We start from the raw sequence: 16,973 nt of genomic DNA, 5'->3' as shown, positions 1-16,973 counted from the left end.
GGAAGGAAGGTCAGTATTGTGTACTTAGAGACAGGGGATAGGAGGGAGGATACTCTGTGGAGGAACTTCTTACTTGCCTAGATTTCACTTCCCAATAGGAGTGAAGAAGTAGTTAAGAGGAGAAAATAGTGTAAATAAACACTGTGTATGACATTGGTTATCAGGTAACAATATAAACGGTTATGCTATGTGGACCATTTTTATCAGAAATCTGCATTCTGGTTAAGTGAGTAATAATTATGCTGCCTTTGTAATGTAGGGCCTGATAATTGATGCATTTGATATGTCTGTAATCTCTATTTTTTAAATTTATTTTCCTTTTTAAAGGACGTTTTCTTTGCAGTCCAAAAGTCTTAGTAAGAGAGGAGTTGTAGTCTCCCCCTGCTGGACATGGCTGGTAGAACCGGAAAATTTAGGTCACTTAGCACGCATGTTTTTGTGTGGCTACGTGAGGATTCATTTACCTCAACTTTCAGCTTTCTACTTTTCTTCCTTACAGCCTCACTGAGCAGCCTTCTGATTACACCTTTTCCATCTCCAAGCTCCTCTACATCCTCTTCCAGCAGTTACCAGCGCCGCTGGCTTCGAAGTCAGACAACAAGTTTGGAAAATGGCATCATTCCAAGGAGGTGAGTTACAAGTTTGCTCTTGCTCAGAAAGGTGCTGGTTGTAGACTGCTTAAACAAACTGGCAGGACTCCCCTGTTCTCAGTGGGGAAAAAACCCAGACTGCTGGATTAGCTTCTGCTTAGGCTGAAAATGGGTAAATTAGAAGTTTTATAAATCAATAAATATAAAAGCTGAAAACCAGTCTGGTTTGGAAGATGCTGGGAACCATCTGGGTCTTTGTGCCATGTATGAGCTAGATTTGGTGTTAATTTAAAAGAAGTTTCCTCGGGGCACCTTGGTGGCTCAGTGGGTTAAAGCCTCTGCCTTCGGCTCAGGTCATGATCTCAGGGTCCTGGGATCGAGCCCCCATCAGGCTCTCTGCTCGGTGGGGAGCCTGCTTCCCCCTCTCTCTGCCTACTTATGATCTCTCTGTCAAATAAATAAATAAAATCTTAAAAAAAAAAAAAAAAAGAGTATCCTCTCTCTTTGAATTGGTTCCCTTCCAGATGTAGCTCTCGTGAGTTAGAGGGTTGAAATAAATCTCTTCCTCAGCTTACTGCGACACCAATGTGGTCTTTGAAAACATATGAACGCAAGGATTGTAACATGCATACTCTTCTCATAAAACTTAAATTCTTTTTTTTTTTTTTAGATTTTTATTTATTTATTTGACAGAGCGAGATCACAAGTAGGCAGAGAGGCAGGCAGAGAGAGAGAGGAGGGAGCAGGCTCCCTGCCAAGCAGAGAGCCTGATGCGGGACTCGATCCCAGGACCCTGAGATCATGACCTGAGCCGAAGGCAGAGCCACTGAGCCACTGAGCCACCCAGGTGCCCCTAAAACTTAAATTCTTAACCGAAATGGTCATGAATCTGATTATAAAGACAGCATCGAGGTATATTCTGCCTTCATTGCAGTTGAATTTTAGATCTAAAGTTTGGTTGTTTTGCAAAATACACAGTTTGGCTTATTATGATATTACATCAGTAGCTTCCACTTCCTTCTCCCTATAACCCAAAACCTAAAAAGAGAATTAACATAGGTGTACCTATCAAGATTCACATGTCAGTTGTTCAGTTTGGTGTGTAGGCTGGTAATCACCGTGTGTAGGGGGTCTGTGAGGGTATAAAGATGATTCAGATATACACCTTCATCTGGGGACCATTAATAGAGGTTATTGACTAGTGGGGTAGACCATACACACATAAATAATAGCAATAAAATGTTAAACTATAAATGCCGCGAGCCAGGGTGGGGGGGTCATCAAGTGCTTTGGGACTCAGTGAAGGGAGAGAACACTTGCATTGTTAGGTGGGGAGTTGGAGATTCCCTTTTTGGGAGAGATGGTGCTTAAAGGTCAGGCTGAGAGGCGAGGGTCAGGGTGTGTGTATATGATGTGTCGGGCTGCTTGCCTCTCTTCTGTTGTTCTCACAATCCTAGCAAGCTCGACTAAGAGAGAAAAATAGAGCTGCTTCACTCATCGAGGAACTGCTATGTCGTTGGTGGGCTTTGAGTGGAATGGTCAGGAGCTTGGAATTTGGTCTGAGAACAGGTCCTCCTTCTGCCACTCAACTAGGTGTACCGACAGTGAATTAATCTGTGTTCAAAATGTTGCTTCCTCAGAGATTATGCTGAGTGAAATAAGTCAAGCAGAGAGAGTCAATTATCATATGGTTTCACTTATTTGTGGAGCATAACAAATAGCATGGAGGACATGGGGAGTTAGAGAGGAGAAGGGAGTTAAGGGAAATTGGAAGGGGAGGTGAACCATGAGAGACTATGGACTCTGAAAAACAATCTGAGGGGTTTGAAGGGGTGGGGGTGGGAGGTTGGGGTACCAGGTGGTGGGTATTATAGAGGGCACGGATTGCATGGAGCACTGGGTGTGGTGCAAAAACAATGAATACTGTTACGCTGAAAATAAATTAAGAAAAAACAAAAACAAAGTGTTGCTTCCTCATCAGCAGTATGATCATTGTACTAGTACCAGTCTCACAGTGCTGTTGGGAAAGTTAAATGAGATACAGCAAGTCAAGCCAAGCTAGGATAAGATAAGTAAAGAAAATATTGGTCAGTAGGACTTATTTACAATTATTATTGCCGTCATTATCATTGCCATCATTGCAGTTGTCAGGAGAGGGCATCCCACCATCCTCACTGTCCTTACAACAGCTTCTGTGATTAAAGAGAATGATGAGTCATAGAAGCCTTCCCTTTAGACATTTCTTTACTAAAAATGTTTTTCTATCCCTTCAAGTTTTTTGTTTTTAAAGATTATTTATTTATTTATTTGACAGAAAGAGGCGCAAGTAGGCAGAGCAGCAGGCAGAGGGAGAGGGAGAAGCAGATTCCCCGCTGTGCGGGGAGCCCAATGTGGGACTCAATCCCAGAACCCTGGGATCATGACCTGAGCGAAAGCAGATGCTTAATCGACTGAGCCACCCAGGTGCCCCCATCCCTTCAGGTTTAAATCCAAAGTTGAGTAGCATTCTTCAATCCACTCCTCTGAAAATTCTTCAGAACTTTAATTTGAATTGAGATGTGGCTTTGGAAACTAAAGAATCTCTACAAAACTTACACCTAAAATAAATATCTTTGGTTCAAAATGAAAATGCAGAACACCTTTGTTCAAAAAGTGGGGAGGAGTGCTGTTAAAGGTACTAAAATGTAAAGGTTAAAAATATTTTACTTACAAAATTTAATAGAATAATAATGAAATATGAATAAAACAAACTTATAAATTGCAAGAAATAATATTTTGGTATCATAATTGTATATAATATAATAAATAATGCTATATCTTGATTTATCATAAGACTTTTCTGGCTTTCTTTTCTATCTTCAGATGTTAGGTTATCAAAATTTATAGTTTTTAGCAACTTTGCTTTCAATTGATATAATTGAAAGCAGCATTAATCACTCTTAGCAAATGCAAGATGGCAAGTAATTTTTTGACAATTTTGTAAGAAAGATCTTTCTGCTGATGTAACCTTTACTGGAACTTTATGGATTATGAAAACACTGGATTAAGTTTCTGATAAACTTTCGAAATATAAATTTCAGTACATCTAGATCTGATGATTCTTGTGGAACAGTTTTTCTAAAAAGGTTTTCGTCTTCACACAAATCCATTTTGTGCAAGGCTGAATTTAATTTTAAATGTAAATTTATACAAACTTATTTTAATGTCTCCTCTGACATTTTGAGTAACTCATAGAGGTCTTGCAAGCAACTGAAAGTGTCTTCACGAGTTGTATATAATTCAGAATCAGAATGCCTGTGTTTTCACTATCACTGCATCTTCAATTATAAGGAAAATTAATTTTAGAGTGGACTTCCTTATTAATAGTTTATCCGAAGCTTCATATGAAAATAGTAGGGTTTTTTTTTTCTGTTCGGTACAACAATCTTTACATTTAATTTGTTTCTATGCCTGTACATATTTACTTTGCAGTGTTGCAATAGTTTCTAAAACTGGAGATGATAAACTGAAGAATTCTGGTTATTCCTGGATATGTTTTATTGCAATGTCCACTGTAGGCTCTTTGTGATAATTTACTGTCTTTGGGGCTTGGGGCAGAGAGTTAAATATTTGTGCACACTCTATAGGGACAGATTCCAGTGATGGATGGATAAGCTAGCCTCACACCGTGGGTCGCGCCACTACCCATGCCCTTCCTCTCTCCCGCGGCTGTGGTCACTGCTCTTTCTGCTGCTGCTGTCCCAGCTACCAGTCTGGGCTCCAGTCCCGGCCTTGCTGCCTTGGGGCCTCCTGGCACCCTGGGCTTTTCAGACATGTGGGTGTGCGCCTAACTGCTCAGCCAGTTGCTCAGCGTCTGGGTTGCATGCCCTTAGGCCTGAGCCCACTGTGTACTCTGCAGCCTGGTGTCTTCACTGCTCACTCACATGCTTCATTGTCCCATCAGATTTCACTTCCAGAATACAGGCTGAAAGATAAAATTACTAAGAATCCGAGATGGTAGCTGCAAAGCATTACATCAAGCCTGGAGCCCATCTGGGAACAGGGCTCTGGGTGAGTGGGGTCTTATGCCCAGGAAGCTGGCACATAGAGAATGTAAGTGCGGCTGATATTTTGAATTGATCACTACGCCTGTGAAGATCCCTTCATTTAAAGATGTTGCAGTTGATCTCTTCCTTTTGGCAGGTATGCAGGTAGGAAAATTTTTGATGTGAGACAAAAGAATAGCAGGTACCAGAAATATGATTGCCTCTGGCTTTGAGAGAAAATCCACAGTAATCAGAAACTTCCTAAGAGAGTTAGAGGCAAAAGGGAAGATTTCACAGTCCTGAACAGTTAGTCCCACACTGGATACTCCTCCTGTCTCCAGACCCCCTGCTGTGCTGAGTGGTAAATTTTGGCTACTGGATAGGGAGTCATTTTGGGCATTTGCCAGCTGGTAGGGAAGTATCGCCTATAATAGAAGAGAAACTGCAAAGATTTCATCCCTTCGTGAGGCGACAGAAACCCTAAAGGACCAAGGTATAAAGTACTCACAGGAGCTTTTGATTTGGATTATTATATTGAACCAACCATACAAAGTTGCTGCAGGTTTGTTCTCTGACCTACAAAAATGGCAATTTCCTATGTTCCAATATAATACATAGATTCAGATGAAGTTCATAGCTGACAAAAACAATTAGACTAAGCCTGATATCAATTGTAAGTCCTGATATCAATTATAAATTCTTGAGATTACTTAAATAATCACAGTTTTTGCTTTGCTTATGATCTTGAGGTAAAAGTAATACATGTAAATGCTTATCCGTAAGTGTCAGCAAAATGCTATTTGATTTTTTTGTAAGGAGAAAGCTTAAGTATGTAGCAGGGGTCTTTCCTTGACTTGAAGTCCTGCCAGCTGACGTGATCACTCCCAGCTCTTTCTTCTGAGTGCTGCAGCTGGCAGGGTGCACCTGATGGTGTGAAGACCGGAAGACAGATCAGACACAGTGGGCACGGACCCTGCTCGTTTCCAACATCCAGAAACAAGCCTAGCTTAGAAGACAGAAACCCTGGGTTCTAGCTCCAACATTGTTACTGAGAAGTTTTCTATTCCTGAGGCAAGTTAATGACTCACTCTGCCTCAGTTCCCACATTTGCAGAAAGGCCTGTGTACCTTACATGGTGACTTGAGGGTGAAGAGATGACATATTGGGTTGCATACTCAAGTGTTTTAAAACATTTTGAAACATTCTTTCATTGTGGAATAATTTTAAAAATATAATCATAATACTCTGTGAACTGATATATTCTGATTTGTGAGACTATAGAATGAAGCTCAGTTGCTTTGGAATTCGGTAGGCAGAGATAGAGCAAAGCAAGGAAGAGCTATCCACATTGTTGTAGCTATGGAAGTTTTTCAGAAATGCAGTAGGTGGCACTCTCTGCTACATTAAGATAGAGTCAGCTATTGTTTATGAGAGATGGTGCATAAACTTGCATAGGGTTAAGTGTTTATTACAATTTCATTATTAAGGACCATGTTGGCTGAAGATGAATGGACTGAAACAGTCATTTTACTTTCGAAAAAGAAGAAAAATAGATGCCAGACCAAAAAAAAAAAAAAAAAAAAGTGTTGCAAGAAAATGTTGGCCATATATAAGCTCAGAACTTCCTATATAAAATAGAAATAAACTGGTGCAAAAAACAAAGTTATACTACAGTTATTTTGGGAAGGACGAGTATTCACCATATGAAATTTCACTGTACGAAATTAAGTAAAATTCTAAGAGAGGCTCAAGATTTTTTTTATTCTGATGAGCAGATGATTAAGATCTAGGAATTTTTCGGAAAAAACAGTTGGTGGTTTACTAGACTGCACAGCATTTACAACAGCACCGGGAGATCATGTCCTGCCCATGGCATGTCTGTTAGTGAGAGCCTGTTACTGATTTATCAACCACATCTCCATCTCGGGGATCTTGCTTAAAGTTGAGAATAAAACAATAGCATGTCCTTTCTGAGCTTAGAACAAGATGTCTCTCTCCTTTTCTTCAAAAGTAAAATGGCTTTCCTGACCATAAAACATCTGATGTATGCGTGTTTTCAAAGCTATGGATATGTGAAAATCACAGTAACGTTACAGACTGTGAGTAGTAGAGCAGCAAATAAGTTTAAGATCAGGAGTATGGAGGCCTTGAGTCCTGCCAAGCATAATTGTTCTGTGGTAATTTGTGGTAAAGAAAACAGAGGAAGTAGTACCCTCCCATATTCAGTGGAGATCCGAGACTAAATGGTGACAGTCGATGAGAAAGAAAGTTAATTGTATATACCTCCTGTGTGCCAGACAAAGTGCTTTCATGTGCGATGTATTATGGACTTTGCTTTTGGTATCTTTGTACAAAAATATATATATATTTTTTCACTTTTGTTATTAGTAGCTATGTGGTAGTGCTGGTTTTTCAGAATAGTTCTGTAAGAGACAGGGTTAGACTGTATTTCTGAGTCTTACCCCTTAAGACAGATTGAGAACATACCCATAATTTACTGGTTTCATGATTCTCTTATCATAGAAGCAGAGTCTCTCAAAAGAATCTTAAGTTTTTTTGAGACATTGACTACCCAGCCGAGAGATATGTCTTTCTGCTTGGGGGATTTCCCAGAGAGTTTAATCAATTGCATGGCTTAATCTGAACATTTACCGGACTTACTTCATCTAATGGTTTTAATAGCCTTGGGAAAGTAAGCCTCAACCACGAGTAAATTTCCAAACATGATGCACTGGTTTAACAGAAAACGACAGGATCATTTCCCTTCTAATGCTCCTGTCTATTGGTATCTCTTAACCAAAACAAAGGGCCTATGTTTTGAGTGACCAGATGTATATCCCTGCTCTCTAAATACCACCAGTCCGATGTGAAATAATCCAAGGGAAAAAGACTAAGAGCCTAACAGGAGGACATTTGAAATTACTTTTAGGTTTTATTTACACTTCTTTTCATGTTAGAAAATAACGTGTGGCAAGTTGATGTTTTCATTTATCATGACAGAGAATTAGAGAAGAGAATGAATTGGAAGCAGACAAACTCTTGGTTAAGACTCTGGGTGTTCTGGGTTCACATTCTGAATGTCATCCCCTGGCATTACAGTTTATCCTCAATGCAATTCTTGGAGGCATGGCAACTTTTCAAACTTCTTTTTCCTTCAGGTCAACGGATGAGACATTCAGCCTAGCTGAAGAAACCTGCAGTTCTAATCCAGCCATAGTTCGGAGGAAGAAAATTGCCATAAGCATCATCTTTTCTCTGTGTGAGAAAGAAGAGGCACAAAGGAATTTCCAGGACTTCTTTTTTTCTCATTTTCCCTTGTTTGAATCTCACATGAACAGATTGAAGAGTGCCATTGAAAAGGTAATAAGAATGTAGTTCTAGTGTCAAATAGAGACATGATCATGGCACTTTAAGGTGGTTAACTTCTCATGGTTTATGTATCCGATCACTTTTTTAGAGAAGTTAAATTGTCTGCAACAGTAATAGACCCTTAGGCATGTTGATATCAGATATCAGATACTATAGTATTTTAGGAAAGGAGATCACTTCTTCGTGATGCCTGAAGTCATTACCACAGTGAATGTCTTGATTATAATATTATTTTATTAATAAAATCCCAGTAGTGGACAGTTACAAAGGAATCTCTTCTCAGAGAGCAATTTGGTTTGTTTTCTCTTCCATGTAGGCCATGATCTCCTGCAGAAAGATAGCAGAATCGAGTCTGCGTGTCCAGTTCTACGTCAGCCGTCTGATGGAAGCTCTGGGAGAATTCAGGTGTGTTGGCAGCGTCTGGCAAATCCCTGAAGGTAGCTTGTAAGTGGCCATAGCCATGGCAGCCATGGATCTGGGGATACCCAGAGACCCACTTGGAAGAATTGTGGGACTAGCAGTTAGTACACTCACTTTGGTAGCTCCTTCCCCCAAGATGGAAATCCAGACCAACTGGAGGAAAAAGTTTGGGTTACTCCCCACTGTGTAATCCACACTGCTGCCTATCATCCAGTCCTTGACTGCTTTTAACAGGATGAATAGAGAAAACTAATATTTAGGTGTCTCTTACAAGCCTGTTCATTATTTCATGTCCTCCTCACAAAAGCCCTAGGAGTAAGCACTAAAAACTAGCCCCATGGTACAGATGTGGAAACATGGATTCAGGGCTGCTTATCCCTCCAGGGTAGCTGGAGAATATCTATGTCAGGGATGTAGATCTTCCAGTCAGCCAGGACAATCTGTGTTCCTCCTACCCAGTGTCCTCTCCTCAGTGTCCTAGTCTGAACCACAATTGTGTGTCTTCATTTTCAGTTTCTCATTCATAATCTTTGTATTCTGGAGACTGGTTTTCTATAGTCCTTGCTCCTAATATCTGGATAGGAAGGTGTAGTATAGGGGGTGGGGTTCTCCTTCACCGTGCTGAGCTGGGATTCTCACACCATTTTTTGAGCCAGTTTCTCGATGGGGAGTGGAATCACACTCCAAATGGGTCATGAGCTAATGAGCCAAACTGTTATTCTGTAACTGAAGGATAAAAATATTTTTTGTAGTTCTTAGAATTTTAGAACACTTTCTTGATGCTTAAGGTGAATTCTATAATGCTTCTTGGAGCAAAATCCCCAGTAGTTTTTGAACCCTGGGTTATATGTATAAAGTACTCAAATAACACATAAGTCATTATCTGGTGATTGTCAAGACCTAAGTCATATAGTTGAGAAATAGGGTGAAGTTGTACTAGTTTAATGAAAGTATTAATTTTTCAGAGGTCAAGAATCTGAAAGTACAGAGCCCCAGAACCTCACTTGTTCATAGACCAGTCTTATTCTTACTTCAGTGATCTACCTCTCCAGAAATGAGACAAAGAAAAGTGTTACCAATTGGAGACCTTAGTTTTAGTAAAGAAATTCCTGTTCCATGTGACTGTAACTTGTCCTTGCTACCTAACTCAGCAAACATTTTTTGGCCAAGTTGGAATTCTATTGTGTCTCAATTAGGCACACAGCTAGACTCTTGATCTTAGCCAAAAGGCCGAGAAGCGATAGGCGCACAGCTAGAAAACCAAATCAGAATATGTCTCAGCTCTTTTCATTTGAAGTGGATGTATTCTCCAGTGGAGATCCTAAGCTAAGTTAATGTGTTCTTTGGAAAAATACTGTGCCTCATGACCTCGCAATAGAACCCTTGGCACCAGGTGTTGGGAGACCTGAAGTCCTCCTGACCTTGTTGTTCAAGCTTTTATGCAAGTAACTTAATTTCTCTAGGCCTGTTTCTGAATCTGTAAAGTGATAGAGCCATATTAGTCAGTTTTGGTAATAGCTTATAGTTCTAAGAATTTGATTCTGTTAGTGCTTATAAAAACTTGGCATATATTATAGTGAAGAAGAGCCACTTACATAATTTTTCCATTTGAAATGAATAGAGTGCTTTGGTTTAGAGAACTAAAGCACCAGATTGGAAGTGTTGAGTTGCCTTTAGTCACATTTTTGATGTAGTGTATACTCTCCTTCTTCCTTTAGTTCTTTACTATAAGAAAAGCCGTCAGGACTCGTGGGTGGCTCAGTCAGTTAAGTGTCTGCCTTTGGCTTAAGTCATGATCCGAGGGTCCTGGGATCAAGTCGCACCTCAGGCTCCCTGCTCAGTGGGGAATCTACTTTTCCCTCTGCCTGCTGCTACCCCTGCTTATGTGCACTCTTTCTCTCTCTCTGTGACAAACAAATAAATAAAATCTTTTTTAAAAAATGGTCGTAAAGTTCTATACTAGGTATTGTGAAAATAAATTGCTTTAAAAATGAATATTTTATATCATGGGTTAGTATACCTTTTCTGTAAAGTGCCTCTGTCGTAGTTACTCAACTTTGCCATTATGCAAAAGCAGCGACAGAGAATATGTAAATAGGTGAGCATGGCTGCGTCCCAATAAAATGTTGTTTACGAGAAAGGAGGGGTCAGATTTGGCTTGTGGATCACAGCTGGCTGATCCCTGACTTATATACTGCTTGAATCCCTTAAAGGCTGCATAGATTCACATTATTGTTTTCTTCTTTATTCCTTTATGAAGAGATTATGATCACCCAAAATGATAGCTGTGACAGTTTTGTATATCCCTTTTCTCTTCTCTAGAGGAACAATCTGGAACTTGTATTCTGTTCCAAGGATAGCCGAACCTGTATGGCTTACCATGATGTCCAGCACTTTGGAAAAAACCCAGCTATGCCAGCGCTTTCTCAAGGAATTCACACTTCTGATAGAACAGATCAACAAAAACCAGTAAGTGTCAACTCTGGAGCCTCGGGTACAGCTTCCGTGGTCAGTGTATATACTGCACGTGACATGCTGCTTCCTGCATGGGCTCATGTGGTGGTATTTTCTTCCATTTCTCCAAGGTTTTTTGCTGCCTTACTGACTGCAGTGTTAACCTACCACCTGGCCTGGGTACCAACTGTCATGCCTGTTGATCATCCTCCCATTAAAGCCTTCTCAGAGAAACGCACCTCTCAGTCCGTGAACACGCTGGCCAAGACACATCCGTATAACCCTCTCTGGGCACAGCTGGGTTAGTACCTATTCAGAGACTTGATGGGAGGGAATGGAGAAAATGCTCCAGTTTTTTTGTGAATATTGGCTCTCCATCCTGGCAATGCAGGAGATGTCATTGGATGGACAGAAAATAGGAGATTGGCCCACAGATTCTAGTTGTTTAAGTCTGTTCCTCTCCTTCCTGCTGCTGGCAGCTTTGTTGTGCTCTGCCGAAGCACAGTACAGGCAAACGGTTCTCCTAGACGACAGCGGCAGCTCACCCTGGAGCAGGGTTTCTTAAGCTTGGCCTTGTTGATGTTTGGACCAGATAATTCTTTTGGGACAGGGTTGGGGGGAAGGGGGATGGGAGGGGGTCCATCTTGTATATTATTGTAGGATGTTTAGCACTGTTCACTAGCTTCCAGTGAAGAATCCTTCAGAGTTACGGCCATCAAAAGTTTCTCCAGACATTGTTCTTGGGCAGCAAGACACTCCTTGGCTGAGAACCACTGCTCTCAAGGGTGGACTCAATAGGAAAAAAAAAAAAAAAAAGGGAGAAAAAAGAAAGTAGTGCACTAAATTTTACTGCCTTTATAAGTTTAGCTTAAGTTAGGAACCTTGTCTTTCTCTACACAGCTTCCTCACAATGAGTTAGTGGTGTTTATTTCCTTAAGCTTCGTTCTTAAGCATGGTATAGGAACCTAATTCTTGGGCATATTTGGTTATAGAATTTGGGACTTGTGACATCAAAGCGGCCTCCCTGGGTTCATGTGCAGAACAGGTCTACCCTGGGATCACTCACTCATCAAACATAGAGAATGACAAAGTTATACTTGCTACTCACTGTGGTCCAGATCTTATGCTAGGTGCCAGGGACATGGCTTAGCGTTGGGAAGCTAGTATCCTAATGGAGGTGGCAGATTTGTATTCAGATAGTCTCACAACATCCTGATTACTCCTTTGATAGAAATGTGTAGAAGGATGCAAGAGAGAGACAGTATAGTGTGGAGGTTAAGAGCAAGGGAGCCAGAGCTAGACTGCACAAATCAAATCCAGTCTCCATGGGCAAGTGACTCAAGCTCTCTGTGCCTCAGTTTCTTCATCTGTAAAATGGGATGAAATGTTTGCTGTGGAAATTAGTTCTACATAGAGTACTTTTGTTATTTATGCTGCTGGTCAGAATATTGACATAGACGGGCACCAGGAGACAGAGTTAGGGGTTGGAGGGTATTTTCAAGGAAAGCATACTTAAGGAAATGTTTAAATGACATCTTCAGAAGTACAGACAAGGGAGGCACACTCTAGTAGAAAATAGCATGTTGTAATAACAATAATGAAAGCTGACATTGTGAGCCAACCATTGTTTTTAGTGCTTTTTACATGTATTAATTAATCAGATTCTCATTCCGAACCTATTACTATTGTCCTCACATTATAGATAATAAAGATGTCTTACTCTTGTATCCTGGATATAAGAAAGAGAAAATTTGTCTCACAGATAGTGGATAATAGGTACATGTTAACTGAATTAAAGAATTTATGGATGTTAAAAATGGATTTAACACAACCAGAAAGTACTGAGCTCAGAAAAGAACTCAGAGCATGCCTCACTCTGGGTTATACAGTTCTGGGGAGGATGGAGCATTGTAGTTCTCGTTATGTCTCTTTTTTTCCCCCCCCCCCCAAAGATTTTATTCATTTATTTGAGAGAGTGTAAGAGAGAGCATGAGAGGGGAAAGTGTCAAAGAGAGAAGCAGACTCCCCGTTGAGCAGGGAGCCCAATGCGGGACTTGATCCTGGGACTCCAGGATTATGACCTGAGCCAGAGGCAGTCACTTAACCACATGAGCTACCCAGGTGCCCCTGGAACAATAGTCCTGAAAAAATGTAGTATCATTAAGTGGCAAAGGGAAGGGGGCTTGATGTTAAGGAAACATGGTGTTTCATGCTGCTGGGTCACCCATTTAAAAACAATGCTAATTAAGCAGTTTGCATTTAATTAGATAAATGTATTTATAATTAGACATGCGTCTCATTTAAATTTAACTAATCGAGAGCCATTAATTCCCTGTGTTCAGTATAACAAGGCAAAGTCCCCTTCCCATGGTCTCACAGTCATGTAGTAGATCATGTATTATTTTTTTAAAAGATTTTATTTACTTATTGAGAGAGGGAACAGGAGTGCACTCACTCATGAGTGGGGTAAGTAGGGAAAGAGGGAGAGAGAGAATCCCAAGCAGAGTCCCCACTGAGCTCCAAGCCCGACACAGGACTTGATCTTACGACCTTGAGATCATGACCTGAGCTGAAATCAAGAGTCAGACACTTAAGCAACTGAGCCGTAAGTCATGTATTATCGAAAGTTTCCAATCCTTCCCACCCCTAGATAATCCACCTAGGGTTTGGCTGTTGATGAGCAGTGTGAGAGAGGCTAAGACCCTCGCACAGAGTCATGTGGTAAAGCCAAATGTAAGTGATGGTTGAGTTTCCATTATTACAGAAAATCAAGAGGCTTCAGTAATTTGACAGGAGAGTTCTTCCAATTATTATTATTTCCATTAAATATCAAGTCACAGTAAAGAAGAAAATATAAATTTCTGGGAACATACAATGATGTGGATGTAATTTTAATCCAGGTTCTTAAGTAATAGAAAGGACTTTATCTTGAATTATTTCCAAGGCTTATCTGAGTGCTTGCCAGGACCGGTACCACTGCTATGCCCACTTCTGCCTGCCTCCCTGGCAGTCCCAGGGAAGGGAGGAGAAAAGCTGGAAGCACCCAGCGTTTGGGCCCTTTCACACCCTCCCGGCTTACTCTCCGGAAGCTCCTCCCCACCTCTGCCTCACAGGAGCCCTCTGCACATGGGCTTTCTAAAGGGATCCCCAGACATTGGTGGGTTGTAGAAGCAATTTAGTGCGTCAAAAAAGCATTCAAAAGGGTCAATATAGTAGAACGTATCAGAGTAACACATACACTGTTTTGTAAAATATTTCTTTCAGAGGGTGAGTGAGGCTTTGGTATAAATGCATTTCTCTCTTGGGATGGGTAGGCGTAGTTTGAAAGCCACTTTCTTTCGCCACTGTTGAAGGAGTTCCATGCGGGTCTCTTTTATGATATTAATGACCTCAAGAATATGTGGAAATGAAAAGCAGCTTTTCTCCTCCTAAAACATTTGGGATTGTTGGTTTAAATTAATGTAAGTAAAAATGTTGGAAATTTTTCATTTTCTGCTGAAGTTTAAGTTGTATTTTTCAGAATGCAGTGGAATTAGACTACAAATCAATATATATGATTTGTATGTATGATAGGGAGAAAATTCCCACCTGCTCAGAAATTAAACAACCCATTTAAATAACCCAAAAGCCAAGGTATACTTCACGAGAGAAATTAGAAGATAGGTTGGACTAAATAATAATAAAGATACAGTAAATGACCATGTATGGGATTGGGGAGACTCTGTGAAAAGGGAACTTCATTGCATATACACATTTATTAGAAGGTCGTCTTGGAGTAAGTGGCCTTTTAAAACTCTGTCTCAGTCTCCCCCTCCCCCGCCGTCTGCTCCTGCCTCCACATTCCCCACCTCTCCCACCCCCTCTCCATGCACCACCCCCTCTTTACAGCTCTAAGTTCTCAGTTTCCCAGCTTTCTAGTTTCTGTCTTTTCACCATCCCCGCGATACCTTTTCTTGTCACCTCTTCATCCCCGCTCTGTAATTGCTCCCCCTTCACTTATGTGCATACCTCTTCCACCTCTTTCTGCTTCTCTCAGGTTCTCTGCTATCTGTACCTCTCCACTGCCAGCCTCTTCTCTCTCTCCTTCTAACCCTTTTCTCTGTCTTGCCCTCCTCTTTCTGGACTTCCTCTCTGTTCTCTGGGCCAGCTGGGTCTCTCCCCCCACCTGCTCTTCTCTTCATCTCGCTCCTTCCCACTCCCTCCTGCTCCTTCCTGCTGGTGCCCTTCTGTGTCCTTCCCTTCGGGTCTCTCCTCTCCCCAACCCAGGGCCCTTCCTGCTTCCCTGCACTCTCTGCCTTTAGCTTCTCTTTCACCTGAAGATACTCTTTTGTACCCCTTTCCCCCCACTCTGTCTTACTCTCATTTTCTCTCTTTTTAAAAGTTGTTTTCATTTTATTTTTTTATTTCTTAAAGATTTTATTTATTGGGGTGCCTGGGTGGCTCAGTCGTTAAGCATCTGCCTTCAGGTCATGATCTGAAGGTCCTGGGATGCAGCCCCATATCAGGCTCCCTGCTCAGGGGGAGACCACCTCTTCCTCTCCTTCTCTCCCTGCTTGTGTGTGTTCCCTCTTTTGCTGTGTCTCTCTCTGTCAAATTAATAAATAAAAATTAAAAATATATATATTTTTTTAATTTGTGAAAGAGAGAGAGAAAGAGAATGCACAGGCAGACAGAGGGAGAAGCAGGCTCTGTGCTGAGCGAGGAACCCAATGTAGGGACTTGTCCCAGATCCCAGGACCCTGGGATCATGACCCAAGCAGAAGGCAGATGCTTAACCAACTGAGCCATCCAAGCACCCTTTAAATTTATATTTTAAATTGTGATTTTTAAGAAAGCCCCGAACATAACATTTGCCATCTTAACCATTTCTAAGTTCAGTTGTGTTGTTTATTCTCACTGTTGTGCAACTTCTTCATTTTGCAAAATTATACTCATGAAAACAAACGAATCTACTTTGAAATTAGTAGCTTTGTCAGCCCAGGGACTCAAAAGTTGTCTTCCAGTTCAGGATCCTGTAAATCTTTAATATTATAGGTCTGTTATTTAAGTGATGCATTATTTTATGAAAGTTAACCCTAAAATAAAAACACAGTTTCCACACAACATTGCTGTTATTACTTCATATAGTTTAAATTATTATAAATTCTATTTTAATAGCTTTCCTTGTTTTCTCTTTTTCTTTATGAGTTTTAATGTTAACTGCATTGCTAAAAAATAATATTATCATTCTTAGTGGCCTTTCTTTGTGATTCTTTTGTACCAGGTCTCAGATATGTAATAGTTATCATTTTTATTAACATGATTTGGCAAGCATGCCCCAGGCATTCCTGAGATGACTCTGACGCCGTGCAGCAGTGAGCAGTCAGGAAGGTTTTCTCAAACAGAAATACTCATCCTAGCATCAGACTACAGTCTTGAGCTATTCTTTTAAATTCTTGAGTTGTCAGTTGCAAAAGCCTCAAAGATAAAACTCTGCTAGCTTGTAGTCTTTTTTATAGACAGGATCCTTTAAAGTCAGCTGTGTCCTGCCCTTTGCATGTGGTCAGGAGCAGTAGTCTTATACTAGGGACCACTCTCCAGAGCAGGTACTTCCTAATGGTTCCTGTCACTTTTTCCTGTTGTAGTCTATTGATTTAGTTAGTTTTATCTAGTATATGCCCTTATAAAAATGCATTCCCTCCTCTCTAGATGCATTCCTCAGATGAGTTTAACCTCCTGAGTTCTTATTTATAACTGTAGCCATGTACCTTCTTTCCTTTATTTAATATCTTTTCACGTTTTGATTTATTCCAGCCTTCTAATCATTCCCATAACAGTTTCTAGCTCAGGACTGATTATACAGAGGCACAAACAAAATGAAACACTTAGCATTGTGCCTACGCAGTGAGTAAATGTTGGCTTTTTGTTATTATGGTCAGTGCTATTATTAAAGCATCAAATGTACAACTTATCAAATGTAGTAAGCAGATTATCAAATGCAATATTTCAATAAGCACTTAAATACTTTTGATGCAAAGCTTATACTGCTGGGCTCATCGACACATTTGCCCTTATTTGGCCTTCTTCTACCTTAAGCTAAATTTTTGAGGTTCATTAGGTAGTTTTTAATCAGCTT

At 40.6% G+C, this 16,973-nt stretch overlaps 1 protein-coding gene across 6 annotated transcripts in view; it reads left to right on the top strand.

Annotated features, from left to right (window-relative positions):
* Window positions 1-16,973, top strand: part of FNIP2 (folliculin interacting protein 2) — a 132,951-nt gene that overhangs the window by 87,985 nt on the left and 27,993 nt on the right. For all 6 annotated transcript variants that reach the window (XM_032332664.1, XM_032332661.1, XM_032332663.1 and 3 more), the window contains 5 exons: window positions 500-629; window positions 7,774-7,975; window positions 8,301-8,389; window positions 10,727-10,873; window positions 10,990-11,159. In XM_032332664.1, coding sequence (XP_032188555.1) covers window positions 500-629; window positions 7,774-7,975; window positions 8,301-8,389; window positions 10,727-10,873; window positions 10,990-11,159 — 738 coding nt within the window. The remainder of the gene's footprint in view (window positions 1-499; window positions 630-7,773; window positions 7,976-8,300; window positions 8,390-10,726; window positions 10,874-10,989; window positions 11,160-16,973) is intronic.

Source organism: Mustela erminea, chromosome 2 (assembly GCF_009829155.1).
Source record: "Mustela erminea isolate mMusErm1 chromosome 2, mMusErm1.Pri, whole genome shotgun sequence".
NCBI classification, from domain to species: domain Eukaryota; kingdom Metazoa; phylum Chordata; class Mammalia; order Carnivora; family Mustelidae; genus Mustela; species Mustela erminea.
Note: the sequence above shows the minus strand (reverse complement) of the source record. Positions and strands in the feature narration are given on the sequence as shown.